We start from the raw sequence: 22,500 nt of genomic DNA on the forward strand, positions 1-22,500 counted from the left end.
TAAGCTCAATGCAGCTTACATATGTTACTTTTGCCATGGAAAATCTGGATGATTCACAAGCGAGGTCTGTGTAGACCTTTATCGTAGGAGATGGTGTTTCCTTTAATGTGTGCAATAATATCCACTACATGTTCTAAAATTCAAGGACAGGTTGTGTGATTTTTTATGCGGCAGTATGCTTGATCAATTAACATCGCTTCAGGAGAGACTCAACAAGTCATCAACAAGGTAACTTAAGGCAAGCTAAGCTATGGGACACACATTCAACCCACTGGAGGACAGGATGAAAAAAACTGAAGGTCAATATAAATAATGCCGCACATCATCTCTATAAGATACTACAATTAACTAAGTTTAGCCAACAAATTGTTCAGCAGGTAAATGTCAAGAAATGCTACTAGGGCTCAATCATACCTTTGGAAGAGCACCATTATAATACCTCATTGTGACAGCTCTCTTAAATCAGGAGAGTTATTTTATAATTCTTGTGTATTTGTAGGATGGTTGATGCTATTGTTTCTATGTGTACACATTCATATGCTGTATGTATATATACGTATACATCTTAGTTCTACCGGTCAAAAGTTTAGAATCACCCAAAAATTTTACTGTTTTTGATAGAAAGAACTTTTTATTCAGGATAGCATTAACTGATTTAAAAATATAGCCAAGAACATTACTACCATTGCTAATCGCCATTACTGTTTGAAATGCAAAGCCCTATTTTCAGCAGCAATTCCTTCAGTGTCTTAATGGTAAATGGCATTAGCTCATTCTTAGTCATGTTAAAATGATAATTGGTTACTACAGAAATACTTGCAATTTCATTAGCACTTATGAAATATGTTGTGTTGTTTAACAAAGTCTGTAAATTGTTCCTTGGTTTACAACGTACTGGCATTCTTAAAAGTTCAGTTCTGGGCTCAAAAATGGTAAAAATGAAAGTTATTCCTGTGAATAGAAGAAGAGTGAAAACTATACCTAACTGTGATTTTTAAAAAAGAAAAAAGATCGGAAAGGCTTAGATGCACAACTGGAGTTTCATTTTGGGATACTGAAGGAATTGCTGCTGTAAATGTGGCTTTGCAGTCATATGTAAATAATAAAGTAAAAAATTATCCACATCAAGCTATAATAACCATTAACAATGCTAGTAATGTTTTAGTTGTATTTTAAAATAAATGTAATGGTATCTTGATAAACATGTATCAATTCTTACAAGAAAACAAACTTTTCTGGGCAATTTCAAACTTGTGAATGGAAGCACATATACATACACTCCTACAAACTAAATATCCATATGTGCAATGTTATAAGAAATCACATTTTACAAAAACAGATTACTTCCTTACCTTTACGGACATCCATTAGTTCCCATAAAATTATTCTGTACTTAAACTTAATGTACATTCAAAGGAGGAAAAAACAAACCATTACTGGAATAGTACTCTCACCTCAAGCATCATTGGTCCAAGAGCATCTTTGTCAATAACACTTTGGCCTGTAGAGGACACGTCTGCTTTCTGAACTTCCTCTTCATTGGCTATTGCCATTTTTTCTGTAAACAAAGTAACTTATTTACTCTGAGACAACTGGAAATCACACAAATTTAAAGATAAATTAAAAATAAATCCAACCCCAAAACAGTTATTTAGACATCTTTTTAATCTAACATCATAGTTACTGTTTATACAAACTACTTAAAAAAAAAAAAAAAGTTCTCTCTTACCTTTTACGCTATTGTCAAAGTAGTAAATAATGCAGCTAAATTAAGCTGAAAGTCATCCCAATATAAAGAACTAAATATATTTTATTGCGCTAGAATTCCATCCTGTTTAATTGTGGATGTACGTATTACGTATTAAATACAACTTGTTTTTTTTTCTTTATCTACCCTTTGTTATGAAAGCAAGTTATAACAAGTACACATTGAATAACTTTCAGGTACGTTTGGAGACTTGGCAAACTGTTAAAAACCAGTGCTTTTTCCCCCCCACAGATAACAGATTTTTGTTTATTAAATATTTTTGTGAGTGGAAAAATATCAGAAAATACATTTTTCAGTGTAGAACATAAAATACACGTTTGATTTATATAAAAAAAACAAAAAAACAGTATCATATAGTTTAAGAACTGATCTCAAATAGGATAGTGATGGCTGAAATAGCTTTCACAGACAAGAGACTCCAACTCAAACAATGTAGAAATGGTGTATGGCTAATTGTATTCAATAGGTTTTAAAAATATATATATTTTTTTAAACAAGTACTTGTTGGGGAGCATCCATGACGGACAGCAGGTAATTGTAGGGCTTTTCTGATAAGTTAGTGTTACTAAAACACTGAATTATTATAACCTGGAGATAATAAAAATAACCTTATGGCTGCATTAAGTGATTTTTTTGCATTTAATACTTGTATTTTTTACTTTTACAGTCACAAATATAACGTACCTGATGTAGGCTGGCAAGCCTTCAAGTAGAATGAGGAGAGTTTCATGTGGCAAGGTTTGAACTTGCTGTCACAGCAACCATTTGTGGAGGCAGCATGTTTAGGCACAACCCACTGGCGTGTGTGCAACTCTGCTGTTCTGTTAATACTTCTCCAACACCCACTCCAGTTACTTTGCAATTTCCCTCTTTAACAAGTTGAAGTAAGCTCTCTTAATATAAATGTGATATATAATGTTGTCAATGTCAACAGAATAATTCTATTATAAAAAAAAAATAGTTTAACCATTTCCCAAAGCTTTCAATGGCAGTTTTCCACTTCCACGGTCCACTGGGAGCCATGTTATTTCATGTGAACAAACAGTCAGACATACGACTAAGTGATATTTCTCATTAAAAGCAAATGGTTTCACCTTATCAAATTCATCCTCAAGCTCTGTTATTGACATTAAGGACTAATACTAAAACTAGAACTCTGTTCTATTGAAAACTAGGCAATAATAACAGAAAAGATCACACATTCTTTCACTGTACAAGAACTTGTTTATTATTTCACCAAGATATTTCCTAATGCCACTGGAATGATAAATGTACGCAAGCACTTCACTGAAAAGGAATATTGCAATGACCCAGAGTTATATGCGAAAAAGTAAAAAAAAAAAAAAATAAAAACAAAATAAAATAAAAAGTCTCCACTCTGTATATATAGGACATCCTTACAAATGTTTATGGTGAACAAGAAGAAAGGGCAGATCATTTGACAAATCCAAATAAATTTACAGTCAGGAAGGCATTTGAAAAAGCTTATTTGCAAAAAAGGTCAATGACTTCTTCCTTATCCAGAGTAACACGTGTCAGCTCCATCAAAAGCAAAGGATTTCAGTTACTTTTTTGTATAAAAAACTGTCAGTTTGAAATATGCTATTAAGCTGATGATAGACAAAGGCTGTTATGCATTTATTGACTAATAAATTGTAGAGAATATTTGATAAAATTTACACAGGTTAAGTCTATAGGCCTTAGAAATCCAAAAGGTTTATATATTAAAAAAAAAGTGTAGGGTCCAGGTATCGCCTCATGCTACCAGTAGTGACACTGACTGTAGCCAAATGCAAAACTAGTGAAGAAACAGTCAGAAAAGATGAGGAGGGAAAAATGTCAGTGGCCCCCACCTGTTAAACCATTCCTGTTTTGGGGGTTATCTCATTGTTGCCCCTCTAGTGCATCTGTTGTTAATTTCATTAACACCACAGCAGCTGAAACTGATTAACAACCCCCTCTGCTACTTAACTGACCAGATTAATATCCCATAAGTTTCATTGACTTTATGCTATACTCTGATTAAAAAGTGTTCCTTTAATTCTTTTTGAGCAGTATGTATATATATATATATATATATATATATATATATATATATATATATATATACACACACACATACATATACACATACACATATACACACAGGTGCCGGTCATAAAATTAGAATATCATGACAAAGTTGATTAATTTCAGTAATTCCATTCAAAAACTGTAACTTGTATATTAGATTCATTCATTACACACAGACTGATGCGTATATATATATTATATATATATATATATATATATATATATATATATATATATACACATACATATATATATATATACATATACACTCAGCAAAAAAAAAAACGTCCTCTGACTTTCAACTGTTTTTACTTTCAGTAAACTTAATGTGTAAATATTTGTATGAACACTAAAAGAGTCAACACCATAAGACATAAACTAAAAATGTTTCACAATGTGTCCCTGAATGAATGGAGGCTCAAAATCAAAAGTACCAGTCAGTATCTGGTGTGGCCATCAGCTGCTTGAAGTACTGCAGTGCATCTCCTCCTCATGGACTGGACCAGATTTGTCAGTTCTTGCTGTGAGATGTTACCCCACTCTTCCAGTAAGGGACCTGCAAGTTCCTGGACATTTCTGGGGGGAATGGCCCTAACCCTCACCCTGCGATCCAACAGGTCCCAGACGTGCTCAATGGGACTGAGATCCGGGCTCTTCCACTGCGAAGATGATCAGCTGTCCTTCCTGTCTCCCTGTAGCGCTGTCTTAGGCGTCTCACAGTGCGGACATGTGGTCTTAACGACCATTCCACAGGTGCATGTTAATTAATTGATTATGGTTAATTGAACATGCATGGAAAACATTGTTTAAACCCTTTACAATGAAGATCTGTAAAGTTATTTGGATTTTTAAAACATTATTGTTGAAATACACAGTACTGGAAAAAGGAACGTTTCTTTTTTTGCTGAGTATGTATGTATATATGTATATATGTATATATATATGTGTATATATATATATATATATATAGCCTTATTACTCAGTTCTGATTTCTTGCTCAGATTGGAATTGCTTACCTTGATAGTTCACATTAATAAGTACAATTGACCTTTATCTAACTGAAATGTGAATGCATCTGTCCTCTAAAATGGCACAGTAGTAGCTAGTGAATGCATCACATTTTGCTCTGGTGCATGGCAAACACTTTGTCAGCTGTAAATGCTTTGGTTGGGAAGGGAAATATAGCCAGAGCTGCAACTAGCTATTGCTGCCACTGCTGCACCGAAAGGTGTGGGTATGAGAAAGGAGCAAGCAATGGTGGGACCATTATTGTTAACACAGCTGTAGCACTTCTCCATTCAAAACACATGAATTCTGATCTGATTGTTCTCATTCATGTTGCATGAGCACTAATCCTATATGTATCCAATCTAGGACCACACATGAAACTTATTCAGATCTGTAATGGAAAATATCTGATTTGTGCCCACACAGCCCTGAAAACATCAGATTTGTGTTACACTAAGGCAAAAAAACTGGATTTGAGTAACTTTAGTCTAGTAACGTCTTATGCATCCAATCTAGGACCATACATGAAAATGATTCGAATCTGATTTGAAAAGCTTTGATTTCTGTGTCCACACAGCCATGGGGGGAAATCAGATTTGTGTCGCATTAAAGCAAACAAATTGGATTTGAGCTATTTCAGCTTGGTAATGCCAATCTATTCTTTGAAAAGAAAAACAATTGAATAGGAATGTTTATTTTAAACTACTACAGTCTAGGTCCTCTATCTAGCAACTGCTACAAAAGTACAACTTTTTGAAAGTGAAATGTTACTCACACACCAGACCTTTGGAACATAGACAATTTTAGTTATTGAATGAAAATCTTGTACACATATAAAGTAGGTTGTGCAATTAATATTTTGGAGGGGTTAAGCCAATGGGGAAACATGCAAAGCTGCATTTTAAAAGGTAAACTGTGAACTTAAGTATAATAGCCTAATAGACATGGCTGCTTGAAAGAAGATCAGCATAATATCATTGGTGCTGGTTTAACTGATACCAAGGCACATGTAATGACCAGATATCTGCCCGATATATCAATACCAAAAATTGTCAGTCGGGCAATAAGTTGAACACAAGACAGTTATTATTCAATTATTTTGGTGGTGACGTGCAAGATATCCAATATTTTAGCAAAAACGTCACCCACTATTCATTCATCCATCCATTTGACGGGCCCTACTTATTACATCACAAGCTCACCAGGAGTCAAACTATCCCATCAGAATTGCCCACATAGGCAGAAACCAATTCTAAACGACTGTCCACACCCAGAAGTATTTTTCATTAGTTCTATAAATAAGACTATCATGTTTTTACATAAAACATGACAAGAGATCAGCATGTCAAATAAGACACATTGATGGAAATATCACTATCAGTACAGACACACTCAGATAAATGTAATGCATATTAATTTTTAATTAAAATTAAACAAGAAGCTTAATCCACCCACTGGTCCTAGACTGGATACCACTTATGCAGAGTTGCAGTTGTAAGAAACCATATCATTTAAGGAATTGAATTTATTGTAAATAAATTCATTTATCTGACTGCCAAAAAAATACACACATTTATTCCTTGGCCTAACCTTATCCCACCACCTTTATTTTATTCCATTTATTATAGCATTGCTGACATGCTTTATATCAGGCAAGCACAAGCAGGCAGGTAAAGCTGAATTTAACATGTTACGGACAGACATTATCCCTGAAATACAATAAAGGAGAACTATGTAAAAGCACACTTGTCTTACACAAGTCTCCTAGTTTTCTGCCCCATCTTGTGGATATAAATAATATTGCAATTTAAACTACATGAATAAACCTGTTGACAGCAGGACAAAAAATTTCAACCACAATCCTAATCTACTAGACAACAAGCTCCCAATAATGCATCCTAAAGATCATTTAGAGAACTGACAACTTTTTTGTTTATTGTGTATGCTACATGTTTGTATATTAACACATGACCCCTTCCATATTCAGGCCTTGAAATATTGAAACAGAAGGAAGCAAATAACTATAACCAAAAATATGACTTTTAATTACAAACAAAAATAACATGAAAATGGGCACCAAGGAATTTACTTTTCAGTAAGGGTTCACTTTATTTTTTTAAGGTAATGTATTAAGAAGTGAAGTGAAAATAAACTAAAAATTAAATATCAGGTACACCAGGATTCAAACCAAAGTAGTCCATCTGTGTGTGAAAATGGCCTCACACAGACAAAAGTGCACTTGCATACACACTCTCAAAAGAAAATGAAAAGGGCTTCTGTATATATGAAGTATGAAAAGCTTTAGTGCATATTAAGTATGCTTGGATGAACACATCATTTTGGGCTAACACATAACTCTCTTGGCTGTAACCGCCCAAAATAGCTTGAAATATCTTTTCCACAAATTCCATTCATTGTGTGAAATGGTCTAGTCAGCAACACAGAATTTTTAAAACAAAGATAGCAGTAGAGTGTTGTACCGTGTTAGCCAAAGATAGGACTAGACAAACCATGGAAACTGGAAGCTGGAGTTAATAACATAAGGACAAATGCAGATGTGCCATATCCTTTTATCCACTGTATACAAGTTCAGGTCAGTCTGGTAATAACAGTAATTTCCTGAAGATTGCAAATGTAACTGGAGGAAATCAAAACTCCGCACTTAGGATAACTAACTCATTAAGGTGGAGTTCAAGTCAAATTTCTGGTCTTGCACATGTATTCTCGTCCATGTATACAACAGTAACCTTAATGCATACTTTCTGGGTAAGATTCCTGTTGAAATCTGACATCATGCAGAAAAACTATCACATGACCATCCAATTTTTTGCTTACTGTGCCACTGTTCTATTTAACACCTATTTTCTGATCCTGATTAATCCATATTATTTAGGTCACTGGGGCTGGAGTCTATCCTCACAGTTTCAGGTACAAGGCAGGAAATCAGTTTAGAAGGGATGTCTGTTAAACACAGGGCATGTTCAAGCACATACTCACAGATACTTAAATCAGGCCAGTTTAGAGCTTCCATTTAAACTAAGTTGGGTCATTAACTACATATAAAAACAGGCACAAAATTAGGGATATGATCATATGAAAAAGTCTGGGAACCCCTCTTAATTTTTTGGATTTTTATTTATCATTGGCTGAGCTTTCAAGATAGCAACTTCCTTTTAATATACGACATGTCGTATGGAAACAGTAGTATTTCAGCAGTTACATTAAGTTTATTGGATTAACAGAAAATATGCATCATAACAAAATTAGACAGGTGCATAAATTTGGGCACCCCAATAGAGATATTACATCAATACTTAGTCGAGCCTCCTTTTGCAAATATAACAGACTCTAAACTCCTCCTATAACCTTTGTGTCTGGAGTGTCTGGATTCTGGATGGAGGTATTTTTGACCATTCTTCCATAAAAAATCTCTCTAGTTCAGTTAAATTTGATGGCTGCTGAGCATGGACAGTCCGCTTCAAATCATCTCACAGATTTTCGATGATATTCAAGTCAGGGGACTGTGACGGCCATTCTAGAATATTGTACTTCTCCACTGCATGAATGCCTTCGTAGATTTCGAACTGTGTTTTGGGTCATTGTATTTTTGGCAATCCCTACTTAACTTCAACTTTGTGACTGATGCTTGAACATTATCCTGAAGAATTTGTTGATATTGGGTTGAATTCATCAGACCCTCGACTTTAACAAGGGCCCCAGTCCCTGAACTAGCCACACAGCCCCACAACATGATAGAAACTTTAAATTAGACAGTAGGTAGTAGATGTTTTTCTTGGAATGCAGTGGTCCTTCTTCTGCCAAGCAAAGCGCTTTTTGTTATGGCCAAATAACTCAATTTGTCAGTCCAAAGCACTTTGTTCAAAAATGAATTTGGATTGTCTAAATAAGCATTTGCGGGCGGCACGGTGGCGCAGTGGTAGCGCTGCCGCCTCGCAGTTAGGAGACCGGGTTAAGCTTCCGGGTCCTCCCTGCGTGGAGTTTGCATGTTCTCCCGTGTCTGCGTGGGTTTCCTCCGGGCGCTCCGGTTTCCTCCCACAATCCAAAGACATGCAGGTTAGGTGGATTGGCGATTCTAAATTGGCCCTAGTGTGTGCTTGGTGTGCGGGTGTGTTTGTGTGTGTGTCCTGTGGTGGGTTGGCACTCTGCCCTGGATTGGTTCCTGCCTTGTGCCCTGTGTTGGCTGGGATTGGCTCCAGCAGACCCCCGTGACCCTGTATTCGGATTCAGCGGGTTAGAAGATGGATGGATGGAAATAAGCATTTGCATACAACAAGCGACTATGTTTGTGGCATTAGTGCAGAAAGACACCTAGGGCTTCCCTATCTGGAAAGGGCCTCTTTTTCATCACCCTGCCATATAGATGTTCTTTGTGCAAATTGCGCTGAATTGTAGAACGATGTACAGATATACCATCTGCAGCAAGATGTTCTTGAAGGTCTTTGGAGGTGATCTCTGGGTTGTCTGTAACCATTCTCAAGATCCTGCGCATATGCCTCTCCTGTATTTATCTTGGCCTGCCAGACCTGGGTTTAGCAGCAACTGTGCCTGTGGTCTTCCATTTCCTGATTCAGTTGAAACTGACAGTTTAAACCTCTGACATAGCTTTTTGTAGCTTTCCCCTAAACCATGATACTGAACAATCTTTGTTTTCAGATCTTTTCAGAGTTGCTTTGAGGATCTCATGCTGTCACTCTTCAGAGGAGAGTCAAAGGGAAGCACAACCTGCAACTGACCACCTTAAATACCTTTTCTCATAATTGGACACACCTGTCTATGAAGTTCAAGGCTTAACAAGCTAATACAACCAATTTGGTGTTGCAAGTAATCAGTATTGAGCAGTTCCATGCATTCAAGTCAGTAAAATTACAAGGGGACCCACATTTTTGCACAGCCAGTTTTTCACATTTAATTTCATACAACTAAATACGGCTTCACTAAAAATCTTTGTTCGAAAAACACCCCAGTACTCAGATGTTCCTAGGAAATGAAAGACATACCACTGTTATCCTTTTTGTTGAAAGTAAATTATTATGCAGGCTGAGAGGGGTTCCCAAACTTTTTCATATGACTGTATATTCAAATCTTCAACATACCAAAGTTTATCACAATGAAAAGCTATATCTGCAATTTGTAGCCTTTTCTGATGTGACTCACTTAATTCTAATACATAACTCTAAACCTGTAAATCAGAAACAAAATTTTGCATCATCATCCCAATCCAAATATTCTTTCTCGCATTTGTGCAAACCTCTGCAGCAAAGACAAAGCTGCCAAATCTTTCAATGCAGGGTTAAAAATAGAGAGAGAGAGAGAGAGATGGAGAGAATGAGAAACAGACAGAGGGTAACTACAAGTGATAAATGGTCTGAAGAAAGCAAACTTTTCAAAAAATACCTCACAGAAAAATATTAACACATAGATGCAACAGGGTTAACTACCTGTAGATGTTGCATTTTAAATAATAAGTTAAAGTAATGTTTAAAATTTGTGTAAAGGGGTGGATGAAATAAAACAGACAACTTTTTTACCAGATTGTTTAAAGGATAAGTTTGGCATTGAGTGGTTTCCATGCCCGGGGATGGCGTCTGCCTTTTCCACTCTGTGTTACATATTGCACGGCCATATCAGGCTCACTCTTGGTATCCGGAGGAACATTGTGTCTTATGTATTGAATGACTGGGACAGGTTCAAGATGTGGACTGAGATACAGGAGATAATTATACTACACAGGAGCACTAGAAATGTGAAATGCTTAAGCCCTTCACCTATGGTTCTGCATGTGAGTAGATGGCTGCCGCTGAATTGTTCTGTTGACGCTTTCAAGTGTACCGAAATGGCCAAATATTTTACACCCTTGGAGAACTGCCAATGCCTCTTAAACATCTTAGATTCACAGGTGACGATTTGAGTAGTGGACACTTTGTTTATGAATGTTTAAACTCTCAAAAGCTGGATGCAAAGTTATCAATGAAACCAGTTGTATGCTTACAATGCTTGACAGATGCCGAATGTCACGTCAACACAACAAGTCCTGCAAATACTAGCGTAATTAAAACAAACCATGAAACTCAAACTGATTATGACAGCAGCAATCCAAGCTGTGAGATTTGAGGCAAGATTGCTTTTCATATGGCCAACTGTATGTTGCATGCTCAAGAGTAAGATCAGCGCACAGCTTGGTCATATTACAACTGAGGGCCGAACTGACAACGTGGCACACAAAGAGATCATTAACAAGTAATTACTGGTATATTTTCCCTCAGCTTAAAAAGGTTTACTTTTCTTCTTAATAAAAAATTTAAGGCAGTACTTCGCTGCTGCAAAGCGCAGGTATTTTGCTAGTTAACCTATAAAAAAGCCAAGCCAAGACAAACTGAACAGAATGAGCCACAATGTTTTTCTATAGGTGATAGAGATGTGGTTTTTCAGAATGTGAGAAGACAAAAGGACAGTGCTTTTGAGTGAGAAAAAGTAATAAGTAACTTTGGGTAACAAAACTAGTCCTAGTACATATTAAAATGCTACATGAGGATTGAGTTTTTAAAGTGAATCATTTTATACATTTTTTAAATGTAAAAGGCCTGCTCTTACACATTTACAATGGAGCTAATGAGCATTGGGGTCCCAACATGAAAAAAGCCTTAAAACTTAATGAACATATGAAATGTTCAAGCCAAAAATGTTTGAATATTGAACCATGTCTTGATATTGCATACATACTGCAAAACACATTCATGCCATTTTAAGAAGAGCAAAAAGCACAATACTGTTGTGAAATTCAGCCATTTTAAAAGGAAATCAGTTGTGTGCTTCACTAAAGCTGCCCATCTTCCTCCAGGGGCATAGATTCAAGTCACCACCAAGCACTACTGATACTGAATCGTTGCGGCCCACATGTAAATTGGCAATAACCGCTGAAAACAGAAACTTATTTTGCAAACTTACTTCCTAATAAAATTATAATGCATATGTGTAAACAATTGTGCTTCAGTGGTATAACAAAAACACTGCGATCAAGCGACAAGAACTAAACACTCTTAATTTTAATCTCGTGAAAGTTTACAAAGTTTACTACACATATTTTAGCATAGGCAGAGAGAGGCCAAATCTTTGTAGATTGGTACATCTTTCACTGGTCTTGTCGTTCTAATGGCTATCACGCTCCGGGAACAGCTGTTGATGAGGAAGATTGGCTCCTTCCGAACGTGCCCAATGTAATTCTTTTCAACAAGCGTATTATGAGACACATATTAAGGCACTTTCCGGGTGCCTTGTCTGTTGTCTCAGTGTATGATCCAACCATGGCGAGTGATGTCTCTGTGAAGGAAACCTTATTTTCATAACTTCACTCAGTGTTTAATGGGTGCCTGTAAGGTGACACTTCTCTGGTCATGGGTGACTTCAATGTGACCATGGGCACTGACCAGACTGGCTATGAGGATTGTGTCGATCCACATGGGTATGGCAACAGTGGTGAAAGGAAATGGCTCCATGTTCCTCGACTTTGCCAAAGGTCAGGAGCTGTGGATTGCTGGATCCTGATTCCAGCACCCTAAGCCGCATCTTCGGACTTGGTACTCCAACGCTGGTACTGCAGTGAAAAAGATCAATCACATCCTTGTGAGTAGATGTTGGAGGTTCCTACAGAACTGCGGGGTCTACCTAGCTGCCCAGTTTATGAATTCTGACCACAGACTTGTTGTTGCGACTCTGAAGATCTAGATTAGGTCCAGTAGGCTGCCACCTACTAGGAAAATGAGGCTGGATTTGATCCGACTCCAAGATCAGCTGTTTCTAATGAGTTTTGCACACAGTTTGTTTGAGGAACTTGCAGAATCCTAATGTGATGTGGGAGACCTTTCTGTGACAAGACCATGAAGGTTGCTGAGGGTTGTGTTACCAGTGTTCCTAAAAGGAGATATTTTGTCTCGCAAGGCACCCTGGATATCATCAAGAGGAGTCTGAGTGCATGACTTGATGGCAACTCCTGTCTGTATCAGGAACTTAGAAGGAAAGGTGCGAGGGCTCAGAGGGTAGATAGGGAGACTTTTGTCAGATGAGTCTTTGAGAAAGACACACACCATTTATGTTCTAGTAACCCACATCCTGCTTACAGAGGAACTGAAGAATTATGCACATCTAAATTTGTTCCTTAGAATGGTCCTTACAGATGACACTGCAGTTGTGACCCGCTGGGCTGGCTACTTTAAGCAGCTGTTTAAAGCTGAGCCTCAGACTAGGACACTGGAAATCTCTGGGTCCATAGTTCTTGAGGCTGATTCTCCAATTAGCTGTAAGCCACCCAATCTCACTTAGATTGCACAGGTGGTGAACAAACTAAGGGTAGGAAAATCTGCAGGGATACATGGTATCCAGGGTGAACTACTCTAGCCTGGTGGTCCTTTTGGCATTGCAACCAATCTTTGCTTCCATCTGGGAGATAGGCGTCACACCAATTGACTAGAAAACAGGATTTTTTGTCCCTATCTGGAAAGGGACTGGTGATTGCTTAATTGTGACAACTACAAGGGGATAATACTGCTCTCGGTGCCAGGTAAAGTCCTTGGCTAGGGTCATCATCAATAGGATCCATGATCCCTTGCTCACCTATCAGTGACTTGAGCTGTCCGGTTAAGATGTCTAGCATAAACCACATCCTGGCACTGAGAGTTCTCATCGAGTGCAAATGTGAATATCGGCTGAGTTACTTTGCAGCCTTTGTCAATTTTTGTACAGTTCGACACAGTTTATTGAACTGCTCCGTGGAACATCTGAGACCTTGCAGGGTCCCCTCGAAGTTGCTAGACATTGTGGCTGACCTGCAGAGTGGAGGCAGAAACTCTGTTTTTCCCAGTTGATTCTGGGGTTCCTCAGAGATGTGTTCTTGCTCCTACTCTGTTCAATGCTTGCATAAACTGAGTGTTGGGCAGGGTCATGGGGTCCAGCTGCTGTGGGGCATCTGTTGGAGAAATGAGATTCACTGATCTTGACTTGTGTATTGGCAATGAAGGCTTTAATCATGGCTCATGAGAGACTGAGCGAGGGCTGGGCTTCAGTGTGTCCTGGGAAAAATTCAAAATCCAGGCTTTTAATGGCGTCTTGGGCACAGCCATCAGCAGTGCCCATCTCTGGAAGGAATTTCGACCTTGTCAAGAGGTTTACTTACTTTGGCGACTTTTCCTTTGAAGTCAGACGTGTGTGAGCGGGAGATGAGGGTCATGTTGTCACTGGAAAGAAGTGTGAGGTGCGCCCAAATTCTCTGCAAAAGGATGAATGTCCAAGTCTTTAGAGTGGGGGTGCTCACTGTTTTGCTATATGGTTGGGAGACTTAGATGCTATCCAGTGACCTAAGATGAAGACTTCAATCCTTCGGTACTGTCTTTTTTGTGGAAAATCCTTGGGTACCACTGGTTTGACTTTGTGTCAAACAAGCTGTTCCTCACATAGTCCCAAATGAGGCTCATTACCTGCACTGTGAGGGAGTGTCAGTTACACCACTATGGCCATGTTTCGCAGTTCTTCAGAAGGTGAACTGGCTTGCAGTAGCCTCACTGCTGTGGACCTGTGCAGCAGGAATGGCAGATAGATGCCATTTTCAGAGGGTAGGACTAGACCGTATGATATGAGTGTGCGTTTGATCTTACAAGTCAAGGCAATACATTGATGTGAATAAACAGCATTTAAGTAGTAAAAGAATAATTACCATGCTAAATGTCTACACTGTAAAGTAAAACATGCAGTTTTATTTTCTTCAACAAACTTTCACAGTACACTGTATGTTGATTATTTTCTCGTATTGTTCCAATATAGAGAAGTTCTTATGTCACATGTGAGACTCCTGGTCCCTTACTAGAATACGTTAGCATAAAATGTGAAAGCACCTATTATTATTATTATTGTCTTGCCTGTCTAAAAGAAACAGTTCTCTTTGCAGTGTATTTTTTTTTAAATTTTGTACACTTGTAAAAAGGAATGTGTCATTTGGCATTGCCATTAAGCCACCTTGACTAACGTGCATCGTACAAATTAAAAAACTGCCATTTAAAATGCACTGGTAAAATTTCATAACTACCTTACTTAAGAGAAACATTCTATGATACTTCAACTACTGATTCCTTTTCTGTTTTAAATTTATCTTGATAGGTTATTTCTCCTTATTTTCATCTTTTACTAGGCTGATAGCTGCTCTCAACCACAAAACATAACTCCTGTACAAGGTGCTGGAGCAACACACAGCTGGTAAGTCTCAATCAAGCCAAATCTTAATTGTGTACTTCTTTCAAAAATTACGCATTATACAAACTATTACGTGTAATAGACATGTCACAATCAACAAATGCAAACACTAACTAAATTGATACAGCTTTTACATCACTTCAGGTGGAATATGAGGCTCAAGAAAGCTGTTTCAGTCGCCACAAGCCCATTTGGTTTTGTTTTATAACCAAATGATATTACAAATGTTAATTCAAAAATTGATTTTACATACTCTATCAATGCATGTCATTGCATTCTATTACACTATATTTTCATATGACTCATTGTTACAAAATCTTCAAAACAATGAAATATACTCTCTCTCTATCTGTATAAAATCCTAAGCCTAAAACTGCAACGATTTTATGTCACGCTATTTCTCACACTTTAAATTGGGTTTATTTTAAAACCTACATCTATGTTTAGTATCATTCTTTTCAGAATTTATTGTACTTTGATGTGATGTTGTTAGATTTTCAGATTCTTACTCCATTTTTATATTATAAACTAAACAATATCAAGAACTCACGCCCCACGAGATGAGACTTTGTGCCAAGAGATTTAACCATGCCTGGGGCCGGACATAAAACACAAATAGGACATCTGCTGTACAGGCTTTTAAATGTTCAAAGCGCCACATGAGATGTAGATCATGCGGTACGGCAGTAGCAGCAGAAAGCCAGCAGCTGATCGAGCAAAGAGGAGGTTTTATATATAAAAAAAAAAAACAAAAAAAAACACTATTTGTTTCCCATGGTATCACAGTTTAAGAAGGGTTTCGGAGGAGCGAGCGAGGGGGGTGAGAGGTATGGCAAGAGAAACCACCTAATAATTCATAAAAATGTGTAAATATTGTGCAACATTTACAAAGTTTTCTTTGTTTAAAGGTAAATGGTTGTCTCAAAAATAAGATAACACTGAGAACAAGTAATTAAAGTAATTATCAGGAACAAAATAAAATTCCCATCCACAGCCAGTCATGTTCCAAAAACAGTACAGTTACCATTTTTTGAGATTTGGGATGGAGTGAAATCAACATAAAGCTCAGACTAGGAAATACTAAATGAATTACAACTTTAATTAGATGCTTTTGGAAAATTGTGGAATTTCATACCTTGTTCTTTAATCTGACGAATTTGTTTCACAGTTTCTTTTAAGATTGCACATTTGTCAGGCTTTACATTGAAGTTATCAATGTCATTAAAGTTTGCAAAGATCAACTCGGCAAGCTCTTCAATATATTTGTTTTCATGCTCACGATTACGTCTTTCAGCACTTCTCTTAGGACTGCAAAAACAAGCAAAAAGACATAACTAACATGGAACATATATGGAGCATATAATAACTGCCACAACAATTAAAAATACAAAATGTTGGTTCAGGCTAAAAGCCTGAAAAACATAAATTTATGTGTTTGAGAGAAATCCAGAAGGGTAAATAATGCCTTGAATCAAAATATTCCCGTAAAGATTCTTGTCTAACACCAACCCACTGCCTCTATAAACATTTAAATATTCTTTCCCAGAAACCAAGGTTTCCATCAACTAGGTACATACAGTAAGTACATTATACATTCTAAAATGATTTACACATGCGGTCTCTAAATGTGACTAGATTCAAATCTTTCATAAACAAAAGGCATTTAAAACAAAAATAATTAAATTACGAGGGTGTTCAATTATAAACAGGAATTTTCACACTCCGTTCACTTGAAGATTTCAAGATAGACATGATTCATTGGACAAACACAGGCATGTTTGAACTTGTCATTAGTAGTGCAAGCCGTTCTTTCCCCCTTCCTGTCAATTGTAATCAACATGTTGGAGCAGGAGGTATACAGCAGTGTTGCGCAGAGAATTATTATTACATTTTTGACAAATGAAGAAGTTATTTCATTTCAGATTTATTCAAGACTTAAAAATTAGTGTCTCAGTCTAGAGCGTGTGATTGGTGCACGTCATGCATATCATCTCTTCTGTCCACTTAAAGAATTTTTAGAAGTGAAGAGGTTATTGACACTGTGCAAGAATGGGTCAACATGCAGTCAAAACACTTCTACTCTTCTGGGATTAAGAAGCTTCCTGAGTGCTGGAACATGTGTACTGCCGTGTCAGGAAACTACATAGAAAAATAGTGTGCAAGTCATTTCATTGTACACAATAAAGTGTAGATCACATATAAATTCCCATTTATATCTGAAAGCCCCTCATAATAGTAGTAGATGAAAATGAGGTGTAAACTTACTTACAATTTTTTTTAAAAAACAGGGCTGCAATTAAATCAATGTGGCAAATTTTATGAAAAAAAATATCAAGAAAACTGCAAAAAGAATTCCCCGTACATTAACTGTGCACCCAGAATTATCAATTTGAAAAACATGAAACTAAAGTTAAGATTTCCTATACCTTGGTCCGAGCTGGTCAGATGGGCATTCTTTGCGTTTCCTGGGCTCCACCCTTGTAGGGTCAGAGAAATTTTCACCCACGCCGCTCATCCTCAACGCATATCAGCAACTAACAAAAAAAAAGTAAAAACAACCATTTTATAAAAATAAATATTTAATAACACATCTATTAATTTCAGCATTAAAATGATAGCTCAAATTCATTTTTATGAGGTAGGTCGATCATAAGCCCCAAATAAACATAAATATAAGGAACAGCACTATATAACTAGCAAAGTATATAAATAAGGTATCTTCAAAGGATTAGAAGAATATTTGCAAATGCCATACATAAATGTATCTGAGCACTGACAGAGGCATCAAAAAAAGTATACTTGTAAAACAGATATATTCCACCACCAATAACTATCCAATCAGAAAGTTATAACTGGTGTAGCCATTCCATAGACTCTCCATAGGGCTGCATTTAACATCTATTCTGCTAACTGATTATATGTTCATTTTTTATTTTGATTAATCAAGGGTTAAAAATTTAATATTTCTGAAAAAGTGCAAGCATTTTATTAAAGATAAGATTATTAATATTAAAAGTATGGTCTTGCATTACACTTTCAAGGTTGTTTGACATTAAGAGGAGGAAGGCTGAAACAATTAATGCATATACAGAATTTTCCTACAAAGCAGAATGTCAACTGTATGTCATAATTGAAGCCTTATTTTACTATAAAGTGCAACAAATACCAAGGATATCTGTGATCAAAAGAAATACTCTGGAAAAAGTAGAATTGCATAATGTTGATGACTAGGACTCTACACTGTTAAATAAGGATTTTGAGCTGCCATAACAAAGAAACTGTTTCTTTTCCAGCGCTCCCACGTCATAGTTGTGCTTATATACCGAATAAGGCCATTTGTACAAATCTTGCAAAGCTCTAATTTCTTACCACACAAGTTTTACCACATAAGTTTTACGTCATTTCAACTTCACAAGTTCTTTACTCATCAACCTTTCATCATATCAACATCATCATGTTGAGTTTTAGCAAAAAACATCTGATTTCTAATTCATTAATGTTAGATCAGTAAAACTCAATTAAGATGAAATATTTTACACCTTGCACTAAAAAATTTAAGTGTAACAATTTGGAAAAGAAAAAAAAAAACACAAAGTAGCTTCCATTTAACAGTATTTTTGAAAAATCAGAAGTTGCATTTTCCCTCAATATGAATTTGAGCAAACAGGCAAAACATTAAGGAAATAACTTCAAATCAACTACAATACATAACACCACCACAAAATATCTGTAATAATCTACCATGAAACACACTGCCATGGGCCTTAACACTGATATCTTCTTTTTCTTTTGGCTGCTCCCGTTAGGGGTCGCCATAGCGGATAATCTTCTTCCAGATCTTTCTGTACTCTGCATCTTGTTCTGTTACACCCATCACCTGCATGTCCTCTCTCACCACATCCATAAACTTTCTCTTAGGACTATCTCTTTTCCTCTTCCCTGGCAGCATTATCCTTAGCATCCTTCTCCCAATATACCCAGCATCTCACCTCTGCATATATCCAAACCAATGCAATCTCGCCTCTCTGACTTTTGTCTCCCGACCATCCAACTTGAGCTGACCCTCTAATGTACTCATTTCTAATCCTATTCATCCTCGTCATACCCAATGCAAATCTTAGCATCTTTAACTCTACCACCTCCAGCTCTGTCTCCTGCTTTCTGGTCAGTGCCACCTTCTCCAACCCATATAACATAGCTGGTCTCACTACCGTCCTGTAGACCTTCCCTTTCACTCCTGCTGATACCTGTCTGTCACAAATTACTCCTGACACTCTTCTCCACCCATTCCACCCTGCCTGCACTCTCTTTATCACTTCTCTTCCACAATCCCCATTACTCTGTACTGTTGATCCCAACTATTTAAACTCATCCACCTTCGGCAACTCTACTCCCTGCATCCTCACCATTCAACAGACATCCCTCTCATTTACACACATGTATTCTGTATTGTTCCTACTGACCTTCATTCCTCTCCCCTCTAGAGCATATCTCCATCTCTCCAGGTTCTCCTACACCTGCTCCTTACTATTGCTACAGATCACAATGTCATCAGAAAACATCATAGTCCAAGGGGACTCCTGTCTAATCTCGTCTGTCAACCTGTCCATCACCATTGCAAATATGGGCTCAGAGCAAAATCCCTGATGTCACCTTGAATGCATCCGTCACTCCTACCGCAGACCTCACCACTATCACACTTCCATCGTACATATCCTGTACTACTTTAACGTACTTCTCTGCCACTCCCGACTTCCTCATACAACTTCAAATATTATATTATATTACTAGCAGAATAGTAGTGTGTTAAAGAAAAGGAAACATTTTAATAATAACGTAACATGATTGACAATGTAATTGTTTTGTCATTGTCATGAGTGTTGCTGGCATATGCACATTATATATACATATATATATATATATATATATATACACACACATATACACACACACACACACAGTGGGATGCCAAAGTTTGGGCAACCTTGTTAATAGTCATTATTTTCCTGTATAAATCGTTGGTTGTTACGATAAAAAATGTCAGTTAAATATTTCATATAGGAGACACACACAGTGATATTTGAGAAGTGAAATGAAGTTTATTGGATTTACAGAAAGTGTGCAATAATTGTTCAAACAAAATCAGGCAGGTGTATAAATTTGGACACCACAAAAAAGAAATGAAATCAATATTTAGTAGATCCGCCTTTTGCAGAAAATACAGCCTCTAAACGCTTCCTGTAGGTTCCAATGAGAGTCTGGATTGTGGTTGAAGGTATTTTGGACCATTCCTCTTTACAAAACATCTCTAGTTCATTCAGGTTTGATGGCTTCCGAGCATGGACATCTCTCTTTAACTCACACCACAGATTTTCAATTATATTCAGGTCTGGGGACTGAGATGGCCATTCCAGAATGTTGTACTTGATCCTCTGCATGAATGCCTTAGTGGATTTTGAGCAGTGTTTCGGGGGTTGTCTTGCTGAAAGATCCAGCCCCGGCGTAGATTCAGCTTTGTCACCAATTCCTGGACATTGGTCTCCAGAATCTGCTGATACTGAGTGGAATCCATGCGTCCCTCAACTCTGACAAGATTCCCAGTCCCTGCACTGGCCACACAGCCCCACAGCATGATGGAACCACCACCATATTTTACTGTAGGTAGCAGGTGTTTTTCTTGGAATGCTGTGTTCTTTTTCCTCCATGCATAATGCCCCTTGTTATGCCCAAAGAACTCAATTTTAGTTTCATCAGTCCACAGCACCTTATTCCAAAATGAAGCTGGCTTATCCAAATGTGCTTGAGCATACATCAAGCGGCTCTGTTTGTGCTGTGGGCTGAGAAAAGGCTTCCTCTGCATCACTCTCGCATACAACAACTCCTTGTGTAAAGTGCGCTGAATGGTTGAACGATGCACAGTGACTCCATCTGTTGCAAGATGATGTTGTAGGTCTTTGGTGCTGGTCTGTGGGATGACTCTGACTGTTCTCACCATTCGTCGCTTCCGTCTATCCGAAATCTTTCTTGGTCTGCCACTTCGAGCCTTAACTTGAACTGAGCCTGTGGTCCTCCATTTCCTCAATATGTTCCTAACTGTGGAAACAGGCAGCTTAAATCTCTGGGACAGCTTTCTGTATCCTTCCCCTAAACCATGATGGTGAACAATCTTTGTCTTCAGATCATTTGAGAGTTGTTTTGCGACCCCCATGTTGCTACTCTACTGAGAAAATTAAAGGAGGAGCAAAACTTACAAATGACACCCTTAAATACTCTTTCTCATTATAGGATTCACCTGTGTATGTAGGTCAGGGGTCACTGAGCTTACCAAGCCAATTTGAGTTCCAAAAATTAGTTCTAAAAGTTTTGGAATCGATAAAATGACAATGGTGCCCAAATTTGAAAATAATGACTATTAACAAGGTTGCCCAAACTTTTGCATTCCACTGTGTGTATGTGTATGTGTGTATATATATATATATAAATATATATATATATATATATATATATATACTAGACAAAATACCAGCCATGGAGATAGTGTGTTAAAGAAGCAATGAAAAGAAAAGGAAACATTTTGAAAATAAAGTAACCTGATTGTCAAAGTAATTGTTTTGTCACTGTTGTGAGTGATGAGTGTTGTTGTCATATATATATATATATATATATATATATATATATATATATATATATATTTACACACACACATAAACATATATATATACATATCTATACATATACACATATATACATACATATATATCTCTACATATATACACACACATATATACAAACACATACATACATACACACAAATACATATATATATATATATATATATATATATATATATATATATATATATATATATATACATACACACACACACACATATATATAAACATATATATACATATACATACATATCTACATATATACACACACAGCTATTTCGTATCAGGCAATGCGCTGTTTGTTAAAGCGGTTGACTCCGCTCTTACGTGCAATAACAAATCAAATCATTCAGTTGTCTTTGCTCATATGTCATTTTAGAGCTGGACGCTGGCATCTTTTTTGGCCAAAGTTCGTTTCTGTTTGGTGTGAGGTTCTGTGTTGTGGAGATTCTCAGGATGGATTGCAGGTGCTCATCAGTGAGGCGACTCCTGTGTGCTGTTTTGTTAGTCTTTATCACTGAGAAGAGCTTCTCACACAGATATGTGCTACCAAACATGCACAAGGTTCGAGCGCATGTAGACGGACTTTTGTTCTTCAAAGTCACCAAAGCGCCGTGCAAACTCAGTGCGCAATAACTCTAGCCGCAATAACTTGCAGCATCATAAGGTAGACTTGATTAGCGTAAGTGTTGGCAAGGCAGCTGAAGCGCTGCATTATGGGAT

General features: G+C 37.1%; 1 protein-coding gene across 11 annotated transcripts in view; it reads right to left on the minus strand.

Annotated features, from left to right (window-relative positions):
• ncoa2 (nuclear receptor coactivator 2) overlaps positions 1 to 22,500 on the minus strand; it is a 297,572-nt gene that overhangs the window by 121,687 nt on the left and 153,385 nt on the right. For all 11 annotated transcript variants that reach the window (XM_039754630.1, XM_039754627.1, XM_039754625.1 and 8 more), the window contains 3 exons: positions 17,533 to 17,640; positions 16,242 to 16,414; positions 1,455 to 1,558 (listed from right to left, as the gene is read on the minus strand). In XM_039754630.1, coding sequence (XP_039610564.1) covers positions 1,455 to 1,558; positions 16,242 to 16,414; positions 17,533 to 17,621 — 366 coding nt within the window. In that variant the 5' untranslated portion in view covers positions 17,622 to 17,640. The remainder of the gene's footprint in view (positions 1 to 1,454; positions 1,559 to 16,241; positions 16,415 to 17,532; positions 17,641 to 22,500) is intronic.

This window comes from Polypterus senegalus, chromosome 5 (assembly GCF_016835505.1).
Source record: "Polypterus senegalus isolate Bchr_013 chromosome 5, ASM1683550v1, whole genome shotgun sequence".
NCBI lineage: Eukaryota > Metazoa > Chordata > Cladistia > Polypteriformes > Polypteridae > Polypterus > Polypterus senegalus.